The 26,206-nt window shown below is 40.7% G+C and overlaps 1 protein-coding gene across 2 annotated transcripts in view; it reads left to right on the top strand.

Moving 5' to 3' along the window:
* The window catches only part of LOC132819772 (ribosomal protein S6 kinase alpha-5-like), a 127,997-nt gene that overhangs the window by 24,480 nt on the left and 77,311 nt on the right, over nucleotides 1–26,206 (top strand). The window contains exons 3-4 of one of the 2 annotated variants that reach the window (XM_060831517.1): nucleotides 17,430–17,501; nucleotides 23,849–24,067. The exons of the other annotated variant lie outside the window; for it this stretch is intronic. Of the exons in view, the coding sequence (XP_060687500.1) occupies nucleotides 17,430–17,501; nucleotides 23,849–24,067 (291 nt within the window). The remainder of the gene's footprint in view (nucleotides 1–17,429; nucleotides 17,502–23,848; nucleotides 24,068–26,206) is intronic. 2 annotated transcript variants of the gene reach the window in all.

Below are 26,206 nucleotides of genomic sequence, written 5' to 3'. Positions count from 1 at the left end.
GAAAATGGAAAATAGCTTTCATGTTATTGCTTCATGCATTTTTGTGAGCCTGGAGGGAGTTCAAATTGAGTATGTGTTTCCAGTACTAAAAGCAGTCAGAGATCCTGTGCATGACTTGATTATGCCATGCTGCCTCCTTGTCAGTCAGCCATGACAGGATCTGTACTTCCAGGGTGTCACAATATTGGGCCATGAAGTAATTTACTGCACATGTGCACAGCAGTCAATCCAAAGCTAAAGCTGAATCAAACTAGACACACAACATGTCTATAGCCCGAGTTGTTTCTAATTTTGGTGTTTTGGTTTCAGCGTTATGATCAGATCTATGAATGGCATCTCATCATAGGAGTCTAAAGTAAAATATCAGCTTAGCATAATGGCTTCACAATAATCTACCTAGAGACTTGCAAGGAATTGTTTTTGACCAAGTTTGATTCCAGTAATTTCCCAGTCTCTGAAGAACCTTCATAATTTGATACCTTAATAATATTCAGCACAGGAAACCTAGGACTGAAATACAGAGCATACTTTCAACTCACTGCCTAGGTATTAAACCAATGCTGCAGATCATCCACACATTGTCAAAATTGAAAGTTTTGACTTCAGTTCGTGAAAATTGGCTATGTTCAGTCATGGTCAAGAAAACAGAACACCAAAGTTACCTGCAGATAATATGTTGAAAACCTATCTCAGTCTTATGAGAGCAAATACCAATATAATTTTGGTGTAAACAAATAAGCGGGATACATTGCTAGATGGTGATATTGACATGAAATGTAGCCTTAAGATATTGAATCATCCTAAATCTAGTAAGGAGAACAGAAAATATTTTTGACGCTTGTATTAACTGTTATCTTTGTGAATTAAATGGTATATTAAGTTTGATGAAAATATGGTGGCAAGCAATCTTCATGGTGGGTGAAATTCTAAATCAGCTTATAAAGTTGTAAGCAAATCTTTCTTTGCTGCCAAGGGTTAGATCTACATCTTAATTTGCATTTTCAGCACTGTTCATTACCTATTTCACCGATCAAAGGTGAACAATGCTATAGATTAGTGAAATTAGGGCATTATCAGCAAAATATTTTCATTTCTTAGAGTCCTTTTGAGACTGAAGATGATTTTCTCACTCGAGTTGTGGGCCCTCTGGTGACTAAAGAGTCCAATGTTCGATCCGCACACAATGTGACAAGAGGAATGCTCAGGTTATTCCTCACTGCTATCCTCCACCTGGGCTTGTTGGAGATGCTCAAGATGGTTGGCCCCTTCATAGATTCTGCTTCTCCAATTTGAGTGCTCATGGTCAAGAGATTCTCCAGTTGAGAAGATGTTGCATTTTTCATAGATGACCAGTGTTTTCTCTGCCTCTGGTGACTGCTTTTCATGATAGATTTCTGAATAGAGAGCTTATTTTAGAAGTCTTGTGTCAGGCACATCAGGAAGATGTAGCCCAACCAGCTCAGCTGATTAAAGCACCAGCTACCATTAATGTTGAGATGTTGCTTGAGAAAAGATGCTGATTGTAGGAGTGCCTATCTTGCCACTAGATTTGTAAGGTTTTGCAGATGCATCACAGATGATATTTACCTAAGGCTTTAAAACGTCACAGGTGAGGTGCTGGAAGACTGGAGGTTGGCTAACATGGTGCCACTATTTGAGAGGTGGTAAGGACAAGCCAGGGAGCTATAGACTAGTGAACCTGGCGTTGGTCGTGGGCAATATTTGCAGGACATCCTGAGGGACAGGATGTACATGTATTTGGAAAGTCTGATTAGGGATAGTCAATATAGCTTTGTGCACAAGAAGTCATGTCTCACAAATTTGATTGAGTTTTTTGAAGAGATATCCAAGAGGATTGATGAGGGCAGAGCAGTAGGCGTGATCTTATATGGACTTCAGTAAGGCTTTTGACTTAAGGTTTCCTGTGGGAGACTGGTTAGCAAGGTTAGGTCTCCTGGAATACAGGCCGAACTGGCCACTTAGAATCATAACTGGCTCAAAAGTAGAAGACTTGGTGAAGTTTTTCAGACTGGAGGCCTGTGACCAGTGGAGTGCCACAAGGATTGGTGCTGGGTCCACTACCTTTTGTCATATTAACGGTTTGGATGTGAGCTCATGAGGTATAGTTAGCAAGTTTGCAGATGACACCAAAATTGGAGGTGTAGTGGATAGCAATGAAGTTACCTCAGATTGTAACGGCATCATGATCAGATGAGCCAATGGGCTGAGGAGTGGCAGATGGAATTAAATTTAGATAAATGTGAGGTGCTGCATTTTGGGAAAGCATATCTTAGCAGGACTTGTACACTTAATGGTAAGGCCCTGAGGAATGTTGCTGAACAAAAAGACCTTGGAGTATAGCTTCATAGCTCCTTGAAAATAGTCACGGGGAAATAGGATTGTAAAGAAGGCGTTTGTATGCTTTCCTCTATTGGTCAGAATACTGAGTACAGGAGTTGTTGCAGCAGTACATGACATTGGTTTGGCCACTGTTGGAATATTGGGTGAAATTCTAGTCTCCTTCCTATTGGAAGTATGTTGTGAAACTTGAAAAGGTTCAGAAAAGATTTACAAAGATATTGCCAGGGTTGGAGGATTTGAACGATACAGAGAAATTGAGTAGACTGGGGCTTTTTTACCTGGAGCGTAGGAGACTGAGGAGTGATCTTCTAGAGGTTTATAAAATCATGAGGGGCATGGATAGGGTAAATAGACAAGGTCTTTTCCCTGGGGTGAGGGAGTCCAGAACTAGAGGGCCTAGCTTTAGGGTGAGCGGGGAAAGATATAAAAGAAACCTAAGGGGCAACTTTGTCATGCAGAGGGTGGGCTGCCAGAGGAAGTGGTGGAAGCTAGTACAATTGCAACATTTAAAAAGCATCTGGATGGGTATATGAATAGTAGGGTTTGGAGGGATATGGGCCGTGTGCTGGCAGGTGGGACTTGATTGGGTTGGGATATCTGGTCGGCATGGACGGGTTGGACCGAAGGGTCTGTTTCCATGCTGTACGTCTCCAAGGCTCTATCTGAATTTGATCAATGATCTTGCTTACAATTGCATCATGAACAGAAACTTACAGCTTGAACAAACGAGAATTAATTTGAGTGACCACTAAAGAATGGATGAAATTGGTTTTTGAAGCACAATGTATCAAGCAAATATCAAGTACAGTAAGTGCAAACATCACAAAATTACAACCAAAGTGAAAGAAAAATGATACTGTAAAACAAAATTAGAAGTGATGGTTAACACTTGGATTGTTCAGCATGAGAATTTGAAATTTAGTTCTCATTTTTTTTCCTGACCATGCTAAGAACGTAAGTAGGAGTTGGTCATATAATAAGCTAATAGCTGATCTTCTGCATCAATCCCGACTTCTCAACTGATCCCCACATTTTTTTTGCCTCAGTTTCAAAAATCCATCAATTTCTGCTTTGAATATTCATAATATTGAAACATCCACTTCATTTTGGGTAGGAAATTCCTAAGATTTCACAATCCTTCGAGTTCATTTTGGTTCTGATGAACTAACCCTTTTAATTCTGAAACTGTGACACATGTTCTCTTGCCCTCACGTTCTCTCTCTGTTGATCTTTCTTGTGTGCACTCTGCCTGTCCCATGTGCTCTCTCACACAGAGCGACGCTGTTGCGCTCCACCCAATTCTTCACCACCAGACAATTCCCTCTCATCTCCCAGGAATCAGGAAATGCACCTGTTTGGATGGCAGTACAATATTCTACTAATGTGCTTACTGTCTTGCCCTAATCATGAGATTTCTGCCACATAGGCCTTTATATAGCCATCTGGACAGTACAAGCAACAGTTTACTCTTTGGACACATAAGAGAAACATCAGCAATGTTCAGATCTGCTGAAAACTGCTATAATCCACTGAAATGGGATAGTGGAAAAAAGGGCTGTAACTGAATCACACACAAGCTCTAAACATTCCTCTCCTCACTGTGGTCAAACAGAAAGCAGTTTGGAATGGAACAACCAGATTTTCTTCCAATCAAATGACAAAACTAATTGCAACAGATTTGTTTAAAACAAGCTATATCAGCTATGGGTAACTGTACTTGTAACACTATTGCAAAGAGACTATTACAAAGTGTATTCTGCCATAAATCTCAATGAAGAACATTGAAAAAAAACCTATGGAAATTTTGAAAGCCTTGAAGGCACACTTTAGACCTGAGGTGGACATAATATTGAGCAAACACCAAGAACCCTGACATGAGTGATGAAAGTCCACTGATCAGTATGTGACAGCAATAACATAATTTGTAGAATCCTGTGAATTTGAGTAACTAAAAAGTAATCTAATTAAAGAAGAATTGTCTTAAACGTAAGATTCTGCAGTGAAACTGAGAAGAGAAACTTGTTCTCTGGAAAGCAATTGATGCGTGCAAAAGTGTTAAGATTGTAAATGAACAGTTTGGTCTAATTTGCAATAATATGCTCAGTGTTTATATTTGACCTCTAGACATTTTTGAGCCAAAGGAGATGAAAGATCACAAACAAAAGATGCAAATACTATACAGGACGTAATAAAGGAAAATAACCATATCCAGGGCAAACAACAAACCAAAAGATAGTATTTTGTATTACAAGAAGTTGATCATTTTGCGTTTGTGTTTCAACGCAAAGAAGCACAGAAAGCCCAAATTGATCTAGATGACCACTGAAGAGAGATCAGTTGAAAATTCCAATGTGTCGCGCTATACCATATAATAGGCTAGCTCAGTCAGATCAAGAGGTGATAAATGGTTTGTGACTGATGGAGGGATGACTGCAGAAGGAGAGCATCACGTGAAAATAAAGTGTCAGATAAAAATGTATCATGCAATATTGTGACCTGCACAAAGTGGCTTGACATGATTCAAAATAAAACCATTCAAAAGTAAGTTTGAAGCTAGGTAATGGCATCATGCTCAATCCGAAAGGACAAATTACTCTTGAGATCCTAATATGGTGACAAGACTGAAAATCTAGAGTCACACATCATAGATAGCAAACAAAAACCATTCATCTCAGCCAGAGCAAGTTAAATGCTTTGACAGATGACCCTCAACATGCCGCAGTATATTAAACCATTGACCAGGGAGCAAATCCTATAGGAATACAGAGATGTGTATACAGATTTTGGGATATCTTCCTGGGTAATATTACCTTAGTGGAAGAGAATGTTAGGCCAATTCAGCATTTCTGAAGAAAGTTCCTTCTGTCCCCGAGGTCAGCCTGAAAGACCAGGTGGAAGAGTTGAAGGCAAAAATAAGGAATAATCAAGGAAGTGATAACTCCTGCAGAATGGATTGGCAGTGAAAGAACTTGGGAAGCTGGGAGCATACATAGACTTGAAGGATCTAAATGAAGTTCTGAAGAGGTATCACTACCCCATTCCAGTTGTCAATGGAAATTCGTCATAATTTGCCAATACAAAAATATTTATTACTCTCCATATAAAGGAAATTATTGGCAAGCAAAGATGGGTGGAAGCAGCAGTTTTTTAAACTATGTATTCTGGATGATATTCAGAAGATTAGGGTGGCATGATGACTCAGTGGTTAGTACTGCTGTCTCACAGCACCGGGCACCCAGATTCGATTCCCGCCTCAAGCCAGTGTGTGTGGAGTTTGCACATTCTTCCTCTGTCTGTGTGGATTTCCTCCGGGTGTTCTAGTTTCCTCCCACAGTCCAAAGATGTGCAGATCAGGTGAGCTTACCGTGCTAAATTACCATAGTGTTAGGTGCATTATTCAGGGGCATCTGTAGGGGAATGGGTCTGGGTGGGTCTCGGAGGGTCGGTGTGGACATGCTAGGCTAAATGGCCTGTTTACACACTGTAGGGAATCTAATCAAGACTCAGATGATGACGTGTTTTTTGGCATTTCTACTATTTTAGAATAGTATCGATATGACAGCATGAGAGAGTCTGGTCTATCCAGAATGCAAACTATAATGGATGGTCTCTTAGCTTATGAATGTAGAGACACCATGGAAGAAGACTGCTGAAATCTAGTTTAAACTGCTAGAAAGAGCTCACAGGATGTACCTGAAGCTGAGCCAGAAAAACAATTCCAATTAAAAATGCCTGAAGTCAAACACCAGTCATGTACTGGCTTCAAAAACACTTGCCCACATCCTGAAAATTATTAATACCTACTTGGAAGAGAGAAAATAACCAGCCATTTTCTTTGAATTGGTGCAATCACTACCAAAGTGTCTGCAAAGAATGTTACTCCAGTTACAGCAGTACATGCTGGGCATGACTTTCAAACAATAAACACAGACATGCTGTTGAGAGAAATACTTTGTCTAAAGAAGGTAGAGACTACTGCAACAGAGTGGGTCTGGAAGATTTCACAATGTGAAATAGCAGCTCGATAGGCTCTGGGAGTCATGCAGAGATATCAAATCTGACCGACAAACACCTTTTTGCTCAATTCAAGTGAACCACCCATCGAGGTGCAACTCTTCAAGTGCTGGGAGAATTATTGTTAACAGGATAGCCTGAAAACATCAACCACTCATCAGTGGTCACAAGTACACCGAAATCAGTTGAAAGCCCAAGGTGCCATATTGTAGTCATTATTCTTAAGACATTAAGACAGGCGATATTGAAATACCACAGAACACTCTAGATGGCCTCCTCCTTTAGAGACCACAATTTCCCTTCTCACATGGTTAAAGATGCCATCCAACGCATCTCATCCACATCCCGCACCTCTGCCCTCGGACCCCACCCCTCCAACCGTAACAAGGACAGAACCCCCCCCTGGTGCTCACCTTCCACCCTACCAACCTTCGCATAAACCAAATCATCCAACGACATTTCCGCCACCTCCAAACTGACGCCACCACTAGGGATATATTTCTCTCCACACCCCTTTCCGCCTTCTGCAGAGACTATTCACTCCGTAACTCCCTGGTCAGGTCCACACCCCCCAACAACCCACCCTCCTGTCCTGGCACCTTCTCCTGCCACTTCAAGAATTGCAAAATCTGCATCCCCACACCACCTCCCTCACCTCTATCCAAGGCCCCAAAGGAGCCTTCCACATCCATCAAAGTTTTACCTCATCCACCAATATAATTTATTGTAACCGTTGCTCCCGATGCAGTCTCTTCTACATTGGGGAGACTGGACACCTAGCAGAGCGCTTTAGGGAGCATCTCGGGGACACCCACACCAATCAAACACACCGTCCTGTGGCCCAACATTTCAACTCCCCCCTCCCACTCTGCCGATGACATGGAGGTCCTGGGCCTCCTTCACCGCCGGTCCCTTACCACCCGACGCCTGGAGGAAGGACTCCTCATCTTCTGCCTCGGAACACTTCAACCCCAGGGCAACAATATGGACTTCACCAGTTTCCTCATTTCCCCTTTCCCCCACCTCATCCCAGTTCCAAACTTCCAGCTCAGCACTGTCCCCATGATTTGTCTATCTGCCTATCTTCCTTTCCATCTATCCACTCCACTCTCCTCTCTGACCTATCACCTTCATCCCCACCCCATTCACCCAGTGTACTCTTTGATACCTTCCCCCAACCTCCTCCCTGACCCATCACCTCCATCCCCACCTTCATTCACCTATTGTTCTCTATGCTACTTTCTCCCCACCCTCACCCTCCTCTCATTTATCTCTCCACCCTGCAGGCACTCTGCTTCTATTCCTGATGAAGGGCTTTTGCTCGAAACGTCGATTTTATTGCTGCTCGGATGCTGCCTGAACTGCTGTGCTTTTCCAGCACCACTGTAATCTAGAATCTGGTTTCCAGCATCTGCTGTCCTTGTTTTTACCCTGATGCTGAAATACATCCATTCAAGTCTGAGAAATGCAAGGGTTGTGCTATGTTGGTCAAACTTAAGCAATGAGATTATGAAGCATGCCATCCATTAAAATGTTTGCAAAGTGTACCAGGCTAAGCATGCTTGAGAGCAACTAACAACACGACATTCCAGTTAGATCATGGATGAAGTTCAGAATACATCTGTTCTGAATTTAGGGTGACAAGAAAACCACTTATTGCTAGTGTATGAGTATCTAGGTGCTATTTCTCATTCTGAGCATAGCATCATTCAATGCTTTGGAAGATAACACAACTGGCCATCCTCCTTGCATGAGGCTCTGCGTTTAGATTAGATTAGATTAGATTACTTAGTGTGGAAACAGGCCCTTTGGCCCAACAAATTCACACCGACCTGCCGAAGCGCAACCCACCCAGACCCATTCCCCTACATTTAACCCTTCACCTAACGTTACAGGCAATTTAGCATGGCCAATTCATCTGCGCATCTTTTGGACTTTGGGAGAAAACTGGAGCACCTGGAGGAAACCCCCGCAGACACTGGGAGAATATGCAAACAGTCAGTTGCCTGAGGCGGGAATTGAACCCAGGTCTCTGGCACTGTGAGGCAGCAGTGCTAACCACTGTGCCACCGTGCCACCCACCATCTGTCTCTTTGGTATCAATCTGCAAGGTGATTTCATCATTAACACCATAGTACATCACAATTGTTATCACTAGTGACATTGATCTTAGTGAACAGTATTTCTTTCTCAGTGTGAGCAAACATTGATGAGATCCAACATTGATTCTAATGCCCCACTTCAGCCCTCAAACACCTGAGGGTGAGAGTTCGAAGTCTGAGACCTCAAACCCAGCGCCATGGTCAAATACAGAGTAGCAGGTCCCCACCATCCTTCAGAAACATGGAACACTTACCTTAAATCCTGGAAAGTAATTGCCAGCTCTGCCTTCACAAAATCATGAAGTCCACTAGCCAGATTGGCATACTAATGTGTATATTCTTTTCCAGGCTAGTATCATGTATGACCAACTACAGTTGGTGGGCCATGTTGTCCATGTGCCTGACCAAGACTCCCTAAGTAAGTGCTCGAGTTGAGCCCTTCCACTGATAAGTGATTACTAGGATGCAGAAGAAATGCAAATAGGGCACCTGAAAGCCACCCTAAACAAATTCAGCATCCCCACTGACATAACAGAATCGTTTGCCCTAGAATGTACAAACTGGAGAATAAGCAAAGCGAAGGCACCAACTACTTCAAGTATCACCACTGGGGCACATGGAGGCTAAGTACATGCAGCAGGAAGAGTGCACAGAAACCAGAGCATTCTGCTTACCCATCTCATTAGCCATCATCTGCTCCACCTCTGGCAAAGTCTGCAGCTCCAGGATTGGACTGTTCAGCCATCGCAGAAGGCATCATGCTCCTAGAGTGGAAGCAAGTCATCCTCAACCATGAGGGACTGCTAAAGAAGAAAATTAGACCAGCTGACATCACATACTGATGAAATTGTAGAATGCCTGAAAACACACCTCAGTTTTTAAAGCATTCAAGATGATGCGATGATCAGATTAGCTATGATCTCGGTGGCAAAGTTGAATGGTCTACTTCTGCTTCTGTGTCTTATGTTGATGAGGGACAACAGTAGTCCGTTCATGAATGAAGAATTTAGTTACTTTGAAAAGGATTGTGAAGTTCAAATTGACAACCAAATCATAAAGAAATCAAGTAAATCCAGCTGGTATAAATGAGGCAATCTTCAAATATAGAAGCATACCTTCTTAAGAAGTAGAAAGTGGTCCTGTATAAAGATTAATGCCACACTGCACTAGACTACTATTTCAATAGTAAACAGCTACTGAAGCAGTAGCAAATGTGAATGACAAAATCATAATGAAATGGCAGAAAGCCTAATTCTAGTTTGACAAAGCTGTTGGTAATGTTGAATATTGTTGAACATTAGAGTTGAGCTTTGGAGAGCCAGTCAGGGTACAAACTTTTAGTGCAAACTGTTGCATCCGCTGCACCCGATGTGGCCTCCTCTATATTGGGGAGACGGGCCACCTACTTGCGGAACGCTTCAGGGAACACCTCTGGGACGCCCGGACCAACCAACCCAACCACCCCATGGCTCAACACTTTAACTCTCCCTCCCACTCCACCAAGGACATGCAGGTCCTTGGACTCCTCCATCGCCAGAACATAACAACACGACGGTTGGAGGAAGAGCGCCTCATCTTCTGCCTGGGAACCCTCCAACCACAAGGGATGAACTCAGATTTCTCCAGTTTCCTCATTTCCCCTCCCCCCACCTTGTCTCAGTCGATTTCCTCGAGCTCAGCACCGCCCTCCTAACCTGCAATTTCCTTCCTGACCTCTCCGCCCTCACCCCACTCCGGCTTGTCACCCTCAACTTGACCTCCTTCCACCTATCACATCTCCATCGCCCCTCCCCCAAGTCCCTCCTCCCTACCTTTTATCTTAGCCTGCTGAACACACTTTCCTCATTCCTGATGAAGGGCTTTTGCCCGAAGCGTCGAATTTCCTGTTCCTTGGATCCTGCCTGACCTGCTGTGCTTTAACCAGTAACACATTTTCGGCTCTGATCTCCAGCATCTGCAGACCTCACTTTTTACTCGAAATTTTTAGTGCTGTCAACAAGAGTCAGCCCAAATGATTACTTCGATTTGCTTTAGAGAGTTTTCACCTTTAAATTATATGCAGTGGATGTGAGCAACAAAAAAATACTATCACAACCATGAGCTTATATGCACCACTAGTGAAGCGGTCCCTCCACTATAGGCAGTCAATCAGGAAAATATGAACTCACCATCTGCACAAACTGCAGATTCACTATTTGTCCCAGTGGTCCACCAATCCCCAACAATGGAAGTGGAACAATTATTGTGACAACGGTGATTTTGAGATTGACATTCACTGGCAAAGTAACATTACTCTGAACAGCCAACAACAGTACACATGCATACCATTTAAGAGACCCATATGATTTAAAGAATTTGCTAAAGCAGACAATGACTGCAATAAAAACTACTAACGTAGGAGAACAATTGCATGTACAGTTGATAACTTGGGAAAGTCACGATGTTAGTGCATGCAGTTCCTTTTGTTCAAAGTTTGTGTAAAGATTTGTTTTTCATGCACAAGCGTACCTAGGTTCCTTAAAACACCAACATTTTCCAGTATTCCACCATTTAGGAAACTAGCATGAGCAGGCTATTTTAGATGGGAAGGTTTCTCATTCCATATTTGAAGAGTTGAATGGGAACAAATCCTCATTGCCAGATGTTTTGCAGACTTTTAAGACTCTGAGAGCTGTTAAATGACTAAGATCGCAAGTTCTGTCCTAATCTGGGGAGGGAAGCTAGTTTGAGTTACGATAGACTCTGTTGTGACTACAGTCCCTGAAAAAGAAGAGTTTATTCTGGCTGGACTTTATACAAATCCAAAGGTATTGGTGTGGCCTCAGCTGAGGGGATGGGGTTTTAGGAGTCTAGTCTGAGAGACTTGGAGCCTAGGTAAAAGAGTAGTTATGACCTTGTGGAGTACAAGATTCCATGCAGAGACTGTACAAAACATTATGTAGGACAAACAGGCAGACAGCTATCAATCTACATTCATGAACAAAATGCCATGACCAGCTATCCTTAGATGGGCCTATGAATCCCAAAAGAGGTTCCCACCCTCGCCCTTTCCTAATGCTAGCTTGCACTGTAAATGCTGTTGGGCAACCCACCTAATGAGATGGTTTGGGGCACTTAAGTGGCCATTAACGCAGCATTTATGGACCTTGAGGTGCCCAACAGCTCTGCTTGGACCTGAGATAAGCAGCAGACAAGCTTACATGCTGCATTTTTTACCCCCTGCCCCAGACCTCAGAACTCACCAGTCTTAGCTGTACCTTTTCTGATCTACCAAGCTGGATAACTATTTTCTGAGTTGTATTTTATACACGGTGTTCTTGCCCACTAGTTTTGTCCATTTACATTGTGTCCTCTAATGCTTGCTTTCCCATTTAGCCTGGTTTGCTGACAATATAAAGCTAAATTGTTCACAATAGCCTTTTAAATAATTACTATAGATTGTAAGTAGATGAGGACCAAGTATTGATTCTTGTGGTAGGTAATTGACTGCTGACGTAAAAATGGCTTGACATCGCTTCATGTTAGTTAGTTAGTTAACTAACCTTCTTTCCATGCTACTGTATTGCCAAATTCCATGAGTTCTAATATCAGCTCAGGCTAATTATATTCAGTTGTCCCCCTTTCTTGAATGTCATGGATATACTTCCTATCTTTCAATCCCCAAGAATCAAAATATCCACAATCTTTGTAGTCATTCTTATATTTTTTTAAACCCTAGGGTTTGACCATCATATTCAGATGATTTACCGACTATTTGTGCCATTTACTTATGAAAATTCCTCATTCTTCCAGACTCGTTTTGTCTGGAATATTTTTGTTGGCCACTATGCAGCCAGCAATAAAACATCTATTTACTTCTGTTACTTTCTTATTTCCCATTATAATTTTGTTCTCTGCCTCTAAGGGACTCTCATTTATTTTCTTAATCTCTTTCTTTTCATTTATATGGAAGGTCACACAACCTGTTTTTATGTATCGTGTTAGTTTGCTGTCATTTTGTTTTCTCTCTCTCATCGTTTTCTTGTTTATCCTTTTGAGTTCCAAAACCACTCTCAATTCCCTGGCTTACCATTCTTTGTTGCAACATTGTGTAAAGAAAAAAGCTTACAATTGTAATATTGCTGAAAGAAAATCCACATTTTGACTAAGCTTATCATTTTGTACTCATCAGGATAATTTACCAGAATATCAATTAAAGGGGTAAATCAGCATTTATAATATGAGAGAAGAGTTCTGATTCTACAGCAAGTTGATTTTGATTGAAGGCGCTGCCATTTCTCCGAATGCCTATACCCGCCTATCACACTTTTAAAAAGATATACAGCCTTAGACTGCAGCGTAGAGTTACCAACATGATACTTCGATTCCAAGGTTTGAATTATAAGGGAACTTTTTTAGAATCTAAGATTATAAGTAAGGTGCTAGGAATCTGGAATCAAAATACACAAAACTGGGGACTGGTTAGGCCATTCAGCCCTTTAAGCCATTCGAAGTGCATTGCTGGCCTGATTTGTTCCTCATTCCCATTTACCCCCATTACCTTTTTAGCCCCTGGCTTTTCAATAATCTAAATTTATTCAATATTTCTATCCTTTTCAGGGTACTTCTTTAGAACCGAATCAACTCCTATTCAATGTAAAACATTTAATTATTTTTCTCTCTGTCTACAGATGCTGCTGGACCACATGAGTTTTCCCAGCAGTTTCAGTTTTTATTACAGAAATTTAAGATTGTGTTCTTTTGAATTTCAAAGGCAAGAGTGGCTTGCTTAATTTATCAATATATTAAAGGAAATAGGTTGGGAGAGAGTATTTCTGCTAGTTGGGGGAGGCTAGAACTAGGCATTATAATTAAAAAGAAGACAAATCTATCAGCAATTATGAAAATCTTCTTCAGTGAAAAGGAGACAAATTTGCAACATTCTTCTAGCAAGTGGAGTTGATGCTCAGTCAATTAATTTTATATCTGGGATTATTATATTCTTGCTAACTAAGATGTTTCAGAAATATAAGAGGGAAGCAAGTATATACATAGATCAGAAGGCAACTACAGAATGGTATTGGAACATGGCCATTCAGCGCTTTGCCTACTTCCTAATCTTTCTAAATAATCTTGAACCAAGGTTGGTCATCTTACGTTCAAGTGTAGAAGGGAAGATCTGCTGAGTAATAGGGTTACAAACTGTGATAGAATCCAATTGTACTACATCAGATGTTTCTAATGTGAGCTCTTTGATCAGTTCTGAATCTATCCCATTTAGCATTGTGGTAATGCCACACACAGCATGAAGTGAATCATCAATGTGAAGACAGAACCTGGTCTCCACAAAGACTATGGTGGTCACTTTTGCAATTACTGTTACTACCATGGCTAAATGGGTGAGGATGAGGTTCAGTTTTTTTCATTTGTATTGGTTTACTCACGACTTGCTGTAAGCCCAAGCTGACAATGAAGCTCCATCACTTAGCGAGCATTGTCAATCGTATTAAAGAGCTACTCTTGGTTGTAACTGTTGAAAATCCCTATCCGGAGTACATTTGTGTCTTTTTTACCTAAATGCTTTTTCACAAGTGGTGGTTAGAAAGGGGGAACATTAATTCACCAACCAAACCATATTATGTGATTAGTAAGAGTTGACCTGATACAATGAGACTTAGTTGAATCTGAAGTCAATGTTAAAGATTTAAAGGGCAGTTTTGTCTTATACTATGCTAGTGCAACTTCTTGTGGTCTAACGTGTTAGTGGGACAGGGACCTACAAAAGGATGGTCATTGAGGAGCATGGAACATCGGTGGGTAGGATTCTGTGTGCATCTCTCTGTGAAACTTGACTAGACTACCATATCTCTCTCACTGGATGTTAGTAGGTGAATGTTTCTTGTGTGTACTAACTGTAAATCAATGCTTCTAAAGAATGGATTTGTGATTTTGCACAAAATGATTCTATTAACATTCAATCCAGTAATATATCTAGTTGCCTATTAAACCTATTTCCCTGCTTAGTTTTACCCCAGGTAATCTTTTCCTTAAGAATATTAATATATTTTATTTAAAATGTTGATATTTGAGGATTGTATTGGTTATTAAATTGATGCATGTTGAATAGTAATACTAATTATCTAATTAGTGGCACAAGACTAAAATTGTAAATTTAAAATAAAATCGAAATGGTTGAAAATGCACAGATGTGTCACTAATTTATGAAGTAAAATATTAGGTTTGAATAGATTAGTGTGCAATCCTTCATTAGAACTAAAAAACTGAATATAAGCAACATATTTGTAAAATGCGAAAGTTGAGAGGCAAGTTGGAAGGAAGGGAAGAAATAAAGAATCAATTGATATAGCAATCACAAAGAAGCGACAAAGTGGTTTAAATGATTGTGTCTCAATATCATCAGAGCAACCCTACATCACAAACACTCTTCTATAAAGAAAATTGAGGATTTAATTAAGATTCACTGTTTTTAAGAAATTTTAATCTGCAAGAAGGATGGATTTGAGTCAATTGAAACACAAAATCTATGCCTTGTTTTTAACAGCCAACTAATTGAGACTGGATATTATAATGAGGATGTGTGCCTCAATTTTAATCTCCACTTTAAATTTAACTGCAGCTAGCTGGGGTTTCTGGGTTCGGGAACCTAGCAGTTAGTGCCATAGACTACTGGATGTAGCAGCTGTATTCCAAGTGTTTCCTGGTTGCCGCAGAGTCTAACTTTAGTGCCTCCAGCCCTCAGTGCCTTGAACATACTGAAAGCCATGGTTTTCTACCCGTGTTTCCAATTGCTCCCTCTTATCTGTGCTCCCATGGTGTGATCTTCAATCTCACCCCTTGCCCCACACTACCTTCACCATTTAACTGCACTTTTGTCTCTGACCACACAACTTCCCCACTTTTTCAATAAATTAATTAAACAAAGGACAAGCACAAATCTGCATCAAGCATCTTTATTCTACAATAAAGATGCATCAACAATAGCTCATGCTTGTCTTGGAGGTGTGGTTGCTCCTATGCTTTGCTATCTTTGTGATTATGATATGTCTGTGAAAGTCTGCTGACTTTGTGCATGGGCAGTTGTGAATGACCTGAAATGATGCCGTCGAGCATATTTAGGCTTTGAGGACCTAGATTCCGATTGCACCATCTTACCATGGGTAGAGCAGTTTCGGCTGATTGAGAGGTTACGGGACATTGGGTATCGCGAATGTCTTCGTATTGAGGTCACTTTGTCACTGCTCTCACATGGTGGCAGCTCATTAATCTTAGTAATTTGCTAAAGGACAGATTGCTGCTACTGTTAAAGTATACAGACCTGTTTGAGTACTGCGATCTGCATCCATGGTGACATGTGTGAACTTGCAAGCAACGAGTATGGGTCTTGTGACCTTGCTTTGAGTTACCAGTATATCACTGAGACAATGTGATACAATTTTCTTGTGTTGCAATGGAAGTGCTCCATGGGCTGGTGCACTAGTGCTACTATGCAATTGGCTGTCGCCATGTCGACATTGGAAAGGGTAGATTCTAAGCTCTGTCACACTGGAGCCTGATTCTGCTATGCTCTTTGACAGTAAAACCTCAAACATCATTTTGTCCACTATCATCTGCATTCCATTTTATGTTGCTCTTTTATAATCTTTATCTGAGCTCTTTGCAACATCATAACATATTTGTTACCTTACCCTCTGGAGACTTGGCAAAGTTCACCCTCTTTTCACCACCTGGCTGTAGTCTAGTCTTGCCCATTGACTAAATAATACAGATCTTGACTCAAGATTAAGCTCTGAAGTTCATGCAGTACTGGTACCTGCAATGACTGGGAGTATCAGATCAAGTGATGGTCACTATTCACCACTGCCATGAAGTTTCTCTTCCCCTTAATCCTAGCTGACCTGAAGCTGCCCAACCAAAACCTCCAGGGAATTTGGATGTATAAGAGGAGGCTTGATCCGAGGTAAGTGGCAATTCTGATGGAAAGCAGAAGAACCATGGTCATGCCATCTGCTCCTGCTCCTTCCACCAAACCATATTTCAGAATGCGATTGAGGTGGGAATTGAGAAGGGACCACAGTTGTCACCATCGTTCTAGGTAGCTTTGGTAGTGTAGATGCCATGGACTATTTTATTACTGACCTGATAATGCAGAGCATGATGACATTGAGCAGGTTTAGCAAATGCAGTCCTGCCGATCCTCCCTGATTGATAGAAAAGGAAGCCATTGAGAAGGCAGGATGTCAGTGACATGGTAATAAACTTGGATGACGTGTTTTTTACAGTTAAATAGTATGAATTATGTTTCTGTTTGTTTGTTTGTTTGAACTGCATTGAGAAGTCTGGGCAGTTGTGTTTGCAGATGTTGTGTTTGGTGATATGCGAGTGAGTTTGGGTAGATATATAGAAAAAGCTTGACGGAATTCATGTAATTATATCCCAATCATCAATTCTGGACAAAGGTAGGAGACATAAATTGCGTATGTTGCTCTGTGCCTTCTAATTTGTAATATTATTGACTATGGAGAGCCCTTTATTTTCATCTGTTACTTTTGGCCTCCATAGCAGTTTCCTCACTCCAAGTTATTTTTAATGTCCTTTTCCTTCCTGATGGTTTTACCTTCAAGCCACTTTCTGCTTTGATTACATTGTAATTGGGCTCTATTCTTTGGTCTCAGTATCCCCACAATCAGATCACCCATGGAATACCATATTAATCTTGTCAATGCAACTCCTACTTTAAAATTTTAGACTAGACCCTAGGTCATTAAAGCAAAGGTATTCTGAAGATGGTGTGTGTCAGTAGCTCACATCCCACATAATTGCAGCATTTGAGAGAATTTTCCATCTTGATAACTCTGTGAAAAATGGATCAACAACCTTACTAGATTTTCTTTGTGAAAAACTGAATTGCTATGCTCTATATTGCTATTTTCATCCTGTACTTTTAATTGGCAGCCAATCTCACTGGACACAGAGAAAGAGTTGGATTAGAAAACTTTGAGCTACTGAAAGTCCTGGGAACAGGAGGTGAGTTTTGGCTGAAGCTTCTTCTGTTTGCCTTATGCTAAAAAGAATATAAATAGCAAAGCAAATCACAAATAATGAACCTTCCAAGTTCAACCTGTGTTTTGTTTTGATTTGTTTTGTTTTGTATTGAATGTATTGATCTGTTCAGGACAACTTGTGCCACTGGACTAGGCAAGGAAATAGCAGATAATAATGTGCTCCTAATCATTGAGTGATTTCTACAGGAACTGGAATGTGTTTTTATGAAGGGAGGATAGGATCTTATTTGATAGTGATGTGGTCGGCATCTGTACTTTTATAATTAACCTTTTTTTTTCCTAATCCACTTGATCAGAGATGTTATTGTGCATCTCTGATGTAAGTGGGACTTGAACCTGGCCTCCCAGTGCATGGGTAGTGACACTACCACTGTGCCACAAAAGGCGCCTGATATTCTCAGGCGATCTCCCTTCCAAGTATGAACCAGGCTTGAGTCTGCTTAGTTTCTGAGATCAGACAAGATTGGATGTTTTGAGACTAGTATGGCTGTAGGCCATCCATAGCTTTATCTCACAAGTAAATATTATTATCACCTAGATGAGGGTTTGTAAATACAGGTTGTTCTATTATAGTGCAGCAATTGCTTTCTTCTGCAACCCTGTGCTATAGAAAACTGCTATGGAAAATCATGCTGTACAAGATTGCTAGAGAAAATTGCTATACCCATTCAGTAGAAAGTTTGTGTTAGCCAAACAGCATCCACAATTCATCAATTGTGGTATAATCGATTTGTGTTAATAAAACGCGTGATATTTCAAAATAACCTGTAGATAGTTCAAGTTGAATGCTGGATAAAAGGATGATCCTTTTTCATATGATATGTTAGTGAAACATTAAGGGGAAAAATCCAAAATTGGTTGGTTTGGGTCAGGTGAGATATTAAAATATTAATCTGAATATTGAATCTGACCCATTAACTTCAGTTTAAACAGAAATGGGACAAGTGGACAGGCAAACGATTTAAATATTTTATGTCTCCTATTTTTAAATTACCCCTCGCCATATTGTCTTGGTCTTTGGACACCCAGTGGCTGAAGGGACTTGGAAATCACTGCAGTCTGGATGAATATGCTCTTGCAGAATATTTGCTTCTCAATTCACCACAATTCACATATAATATATTTCTAATTAACCTGTTCTGGCATGTTGTATATGACAAAAGAGTCACCGAGATGTGCAGCACCAAAACAGACCCTTCAATCCAACTCGTCCATGCCGACCAGATATCTTAAATAAACCTAGTCTCATTTCAAATATCCCTCTAAACCCTTCCTATTCATATACCCATCCAGATGCCTTTTTAAATGTTGTAATTGCACCGGCCACCACAATTTCTTCCAACAGCTCATTCCATACATTCACCAACCTTTGCGTGAACAAATTGCCCCTTAGGACCCTTTTAACTCTTCCCCTCTCACCCCAAACCTAGGGCCTCTAGTTCTGTACATCCCCACCCCAGGGAAAAGACCTTGTTGATTTACTCTTTCCATTTCTCTCATGGTTTAATAAGCCTCCTATAAGGTCACCCATTGACCTCCGACACTCCAGAGAAAACAGCTCCAGGCTGTTCAGCTCTTCACTATAGCTCAAACTCTCCAATCCTAGCAACATCCTTGTAAATCTTTTCTGAGTCCATTCAAGTTTCACAACATCCTCCCTATAAGAGGGATACAAAAATTGCACACAATATTTCCAAAAGTGGCCTAACTGATGACCTGTACAGCTGCAACCCCAACCCTAACCCTGGCCCTCCCAACTCCTGTATTCCATGCTCTGACCAGTAAAGGAAAGCATACTAAACACCACCTTCACTGTACGATCCACCTGAGACTCCATTTTTAAGGAACAATGAGCCTGCACTCCAAGGTCTCTTTGTTCAGCAATACTCCCCAAGACCTTACCATTAAATATATATGTCCTGCCCTAATCTGCCTTTCCAAAATGTAGCACCTCACGTTTGTCTAAATTAAATTCCATCTGCCATTCCTCGGCCTATTGGCCCATCTGATCAAGATCCCATTGTACTGAGGCAACCTCCTTCGCTGTTCACTACACCACCAATATTGGTGTTATCTGCAAACTTACTAAGTATACCTCCTATGTATACCTCCAAATCATTTTTATATAAATGACAAAAAACAGTGGACCCAGCACTGATCCTTGATGGATTGATGGGCTGAATGGCCTTACTTCCACTCCTATGTCTTATGGTCTTAATCCAGGAAAAAGTGAAAAAAGAAATGTTTGAGCTTACTGTGATGAGCTGGGTCAAGGGCTACAGTCATGGGAACAGTTAGTGTCACCAGCGGGATCATTCACTGAGCTATGATCTAGCATAAATAAAAACTGCTCTGTTCATATTTCAGAACATGCTAAGAGGCACTTGTGGTGTCCCTGTTTTTGTCCAGGTTGCTAAAATACTGATAGTGATGGGAGTTGGTCTTCCATTGCGTCCTTAATTGCCACATCGGCCGCCTAGTTGCCAGGTATTCCAGTTATACCCAAGGCAGTGGGAAGATATCAGACTTGCCTGCTGGTACGTTCCTCAGACAGTTTACAAGCCCAACTCCAAAAAGTTGGCAAAGTCGAAAATTTAAAAGAATTACTAATCAGCTCTTATCTTTAAAATTCAATTGCATTATACCAACAGCAATTAGTTACTGAAGTTGAAGGTGTGAAATGTAGAAGTCCAAATAGTTGACCAAAGCGCAGTTGACAAGTAAAAACTCAAAAGATCTTCTGGAGCATCGGTGAGGCTTAGCAGTGAATCTGTTATTAAAAATAAACTTTTTTTAACAAGACATAAGTCAATGGTAACAGACAAAGAAATGATTTACAAGTGGAAGTGAAGATGAACTTGCCATTCTTCAGATGTTTATACTCTATTCATCAGAGTGTAAGTGTGTATGCTTGACTCAGTGCACACACCTTTTGAGAAACAACTTTGGACATTTTCCATAATTTAAAAATTTGTAGAATATGTTTTTAGATTAATAATTTTTACCAAAAGATTAACTTAGTTATTGCAACAGTCAAGTTAGATCCTATCTTCACCTTGTATCAACATGTGGATACTTCCTGCAAAAACTGACAGTAATGGTTAGCAGTCTGATTCTGGCTGTGTTTCTTTTCTTGCGGAACCCAGTGGCACCAAGAACCAATTATACTGCTCTGAGATAAGAACAGTTTAACCAGCTAATAAAGTATTTGTATATCACAGTTTTTTTTTAAAAAATCCATTTATGATAAAAAGGTATCAAAACTTATTTTAATGCCCACCATTGCTAAATCAGCTACATTTTTTGGTGGAACAGTTCAACAGGCACCAGCTGCATTCCACTACTTTGTCCAATTGGTCATTATTGGTCAGTGATTACTGAGTCGCAAGGAGAAATAATAACTGTTTGAGGCCAAAATACATGAATTTCTGGCAGGAATTGCCAGACAGCAATCAGGAGAAGGAATCCTTGTACTTGGCAACCCAAGTTGGGTGAGCAACTATCTAAATATTTGCAGAGATATCAAGAACTCTCCTGCAATTAGCTGAAGTGCATTAGGTCACTGCAATTGGAACATTTTAAAGCTATAGAGGAATTAGTTTATTTACAAGATAGATTTCATACATTTTCCCACCCAAGTTGGATGTGTAAGTATTTTCAAACATTCTGTTCCTACATGTTATGACACACTGCTGGAGCGCACTGCTTGAACTCAGACCTGTCTCAGTGCTAGGGTACTACCACTGCACCACAAAAGCCCTAAGAAATATTTTTTGATTGACCTTTCAGGCATGTTATAACACACTCGAGTGCAGATAGAGATTGAACCCATGTCTTCTGACCAAGAGGTAGATTACCATCGCATCACAGAACTCCTGAAATTAACTGTGTAAACTGATTGCTAGAATTACAAATTACAATGAATCTATTAATGAGGTAAAACATATGTTTTTACACAAGAATTTAACATTGCATATCTGCAATAAAACTGATATTTGCTCCTTAGTAGTACACCATTATTGTTATAAACATAGTGTTGAAGAGTAAATTGCATGTCGATTCTTGATAGCGGCTTTGTGTTTCTGATGTTTGCATTGGTGTAGATGGAGTTTGAAAGCTAAATGCTTTTCCCAAAATGTACAAACAAGGGAGAATGAAATCGCATTTCCCTTATGCTGCCTTATAAATTCAAGCGTGACAGTGACCGTGCTAGTTTGATTGTGCAGCATACTAAAGGTCTAGCAACTTCAACTTTGTGACCTATGAGAAATTCTAATATACTTATTATATAAACATAGAAAAAGGCCATTCGGCTGATCATCCAACTTAACAGCCTAATCCAACTTTCTCTCAGTGACGTTTGATCCTATGTGCCCCAAGTGCTGTATCTAGCTGATTCTTGCTCTATAGCTGATTCAATGTTTTGGCATCAACTAATTCCTGTTGAATTAACAATGTTTTGGCATCAACAGGCTCACCACTCCTTTGGGTGAAGAAATGTCTCTTCATCTCTGTTCTAAGTGGTCCACCCTCAATCTTCAGACTGTGACCCCTGGTTCTGAACCCACCCATCATTGGGAACATCTCCCTGCATCTACCCTGTCTAGTCCTGTTTAAAATTTTAAAAGTTTTTGAGATCCCACTCACTGGTCTGAACTTGAGCAAAAACAATCCTAACCTAGTCAATCTCTCCACATACCTCAGTCCTGCCATCCCTGGAATCAGCCTTTTAAACCTTCACTGATGAAAGTGCTTAAGAAGGCTTAACATACCATTTGCCGCCTTTACCGCCTGCTGCACCTGGATGCCTATCTACAGTGTCTGGTGCACAAGTATACCCAGGTCCCCCCCTCAAACTCTCCTGTCTCAATTTATAGCCGTACAGGTAGTCACTTGCCGTCTTGTTTTTGCTTCCACAGTGAATAACCTCACATTTATCCAAATTATACTGCATTTGCCATTGATTATGCCCACTCAACTAATCTATCTAGATCATGCTGAAGGATCTCCGCATCCTCGTCACAATTCACCTTCCCACCCAACTTGGGGAATCATCTGCAAACTTTGAGATGGTACATTTTGTTCCCTTATTCAAATCATTAATATATATTGTGAATAGCTGGGGTCCTAGCACTGATCCCTGTGGCGCCCCACAAGTTTCTGTCTGCCGTTTTGAAAAGGATCCATTAATTCCTACTCTGTTTCCTCTCTGCCAACCAGTCTTCTATCCATCTCAATACACTTCCCCTAATCCCATGCGCTTTAATCTCACACAGTAATCTTTTTTGCGGAACTTTCTCGAACACTTTCAGAAAGTCCAAATATACCACATTTACTGGCCCCCCTTGCCAACTCTACTAGTTGCATCTTCATTAAATTCCAACCAATTTGTCCGGCATGATTTCCCCTTCATAAATCCATGCTAACTCTGTCTGATTATGCCACTGCTTTCTAAATTTTCTGCTATAAATGGATTTGATCATTTTCCCCACTACCAATGTTAGGTTTACTGGTCTATAATTCCCTGATTTCTGTCTACCTTCCTTTTTGAATATTGGAGTAACATTAGATTAGATTACATTAAATTCCCTACAGTGTGGAAACAGGCCCTTCGGCCCAACAAGTCCACACTGACCCTCCGAAGGGTAACCCACCCAGACCCATTCCCCTACATTTACCCCTGACAAATGCACCTTACACTACGGACAATTTAGCATGGTCAATTCACCTAACCTGCACATCTTTGGACTGTGGGAGGAAACCAGAGCGCCCGGAGGAAACCCATGCAGACACAGTGAGAATGTGCAAACTCCACACAGACAGTTACTCGAGGTGGGAATTGAACCCAGGTCCCTGGCACAAGAGTGAGGGAGCAGTGCTAACCACTGTGCCACCCCTCTAATCTGCAGAGACTCTCCCAGAGTCTACAGAATCCTGGAAGATGACCACCAATGCATCCACTATTTCAAGAGTCACTTCAGTAAATAATCTGGGATGTAGATTATCAGGCCCTGTGGATTTATCTGCCTTCAATCCCCTCAATTTTCCCAGCACCATTTCTCTACTAGTATTGATCTCCCTCAGCTCTTCCCTCTCACTAAACCTTGCATTCTCCAACATTTCTGGTATCCTCCTTTGTGAAGACAGTACCAAAGTATGTATTCAGTTGCTCAGAAGAGCACAAGAAGTAAGATTTTGTGTCAATACTCATAATATTTAAAAATCTTAAATAGCAATCAACTGTTGAGAGAAAGTAATGCTTTACAATTAATGACGTCTTTATTCTTGTGTTTCATTATACTTTTGCAGCATATGGAAAAGTTTTCCTGGTTAGAAAAATTACTGGTCATGATGCAAACAAACTCTATGCAATGAAAGTGCTTAAGAAGGCTTCCATTGTACAAAAAGCAAAAACAACTGAGCACATCAAGACAGAACGGCAAGTGTTAGAACATATTCGACAGTCTCCTTTTCTGGTCACGTTGCACTATGCCTTCCAAACCGACACCAAGCTTCATCTTATACTAGGTAATAGCTTTTGTCGCTGCCTTTTAAAATATCTACATCTATGTTTTATGCATTTTCATTTCTTCCCCAATCATTTGTTTTACAATTGCATTGTGGGGTACATTGACAGCAGTGAAGTGATTCCTTAGTACTCCAGTACATTCTATTTTAAATGTTGATAATTCTTCAGTTGAATTGAATGATTTACTGTCAACTTGCATTTAACAAATAAATACAGTGAAGAGTATGATGTGTTGTCATGGTCTGGTGCCAATTTGATTTACAGAAAATATTAAAATATAACTTAAAACTGACTTCTTCCTCCCTTCTTGTGCTCTGCTTGGCACTGGGAGGTGTCTCCACAACAGGCTCTATGCCCAACAACACTCTGCTTTTGCATCCATCCCAGGAGTCCCACTCTGGGGCCACAACTGCTGTCATTGTTGCGCCACCAGGAGCACCACACTGGGCCTACCACATTGCTACTGATGCAATCACTGCTCCCGTCGATCCGCTGGGAGTACCGATTCAGGCCCACCACATTTGCTGCAGCTGATCAATGCCAACTGCAGATGCTGTCGCCTTCGCTGACTGCATAAGCTGGCCTGCTGTTGCTGCCATTGCCATCTTGAAAACTGGAGAAGCAGATTGGAATAACACAGCAAGTTGCTGTGTTATTCCAGCCTCCTGCTTGTCTACTTTGGATTCCAGCATCTGCAGCTTTTATTTTGTATCTAATCTTGAAAACTGGTGTTGCTGACACTGCCTTGAGTCCTGCGCTTCGCCTATCAAAATCGAAGTCAACACACTCCAGCTCCATCTCGTGCAGCTGGGCCCAGGCTTGCTGCTGTTGCAAGTTCTCAGAGGGCTCACTCTCCTCCACCCTAGCTCACTGACCCAAGGAGCCTACTCATGCTTGGGAGGCTGGGCCCATTCTTTCTTTGGCAAAGATGTTGAAAAGGCATCAAAAGAGGGGGGAAAAAGCAGAAGAGCAAAAATCAAAAAACAGAACAGATGGAAGCGGGCGAGCTCACGAGCTCTGACACTGTACCACTATTCCACCACCATCTTGGGCTTACAATGCTATTCTTCATATTATATTATGGCCCAGATTCTTTTGTTATTTTGCAGTCTATACTACATCTTCAGTCAAAGATATTCTGTCTTATGTTAGACATGGGAAGGGAGAGCAAATTGGGATGGAAGACCTTTTCAATTGACCTTTGCACACTTCTTAGTAATCAATTACGGCAAAAACAGAAATTGCTGGATAAACATGACAGATCTGGCAACAACTGTGGAGAGAAATCACAGTTCATGGTTTTGGTTTCAATGACCTTTCTTCAGAACACTGGACTTGAAATATTAACTCTGCTTTATCTCCATAGATGTTACCAGACCTGCTGAGTTTCTCCATCAGTTTCTGTTTTTGTTTTAGATTTCCAACTTCTGCAGTTCTTTGTTTTAATCAAGGTGGTGTTTTAATCATTGCTTTTGGAATTGGTCACTGCGTTACTTTCTTAACTGAAGAATAATGCTTGGCAGAGGCTAAAACCAAACAGTGCATGTAAAAAATACATATTTGAGCATTAATAATTTACATGAGGAAACAGGTTATATCACTTTCTGACATTGCAGCTTCATTACAGTGTTACTGTGATGGAACTGAGGTTTTTATTTCCATAAAGCAAATAGTTATATAGAGGTAAGATGTGTGCCTAAGTTTTTAAAAAAAACAGCAAGATATTTACCATATGGCTTTCCTCCAGGGTATTTTTACTCTGATGAATTGCGTGTAATGTAATGATGTCAAATGAAGAAATAAGAAATTTCCTAATAGATGTGGGTAGGTTAGGTAAATGTGCCAAAATTTAGCAGGTGAAGTTTAATGTGAATGAGTGTTAGGTTATCCATTTTGGCCAAAAGAATGGAAAGGCAACTTATCATCTAAATGGGAGAAATTTCAGAGTGCTTAAATGCAGAAGGATCTGGGTGATTTCATGCATGGTGTGCAGAAAACTGGTATGAACATTCAGAGGTAATAAGAAAACCAAATGGAATTTTGTCATTTATTGCTAAAGTAATGGTGTATAGACAATTACAAGTGTTGCTACAACTGTACAAAACATTAGTGAGATTGAACCTGGAGTATTGTATACA

Source organism: Hemiscyllium ocellatum, chromosome 10, assembly GCF_020745735.1.
Source record: "Hemiscyllium ocellatum isolate sHemOce1 chromosome 10, sHemOce1.pat.X.cur, whole genome shotgun sequence".
NCBI lineage: Eukaryota > Metazoa > Chordata > Chondrichthyes > Orectolobiformes > Hemiscylliidae > Hemiscyllium > Hemiscyllium ocellatum.
Note: the sequence above shows the minus strand (reverse complement) of the source record. Positions and strands in the feature narration are given on the sequence as shown.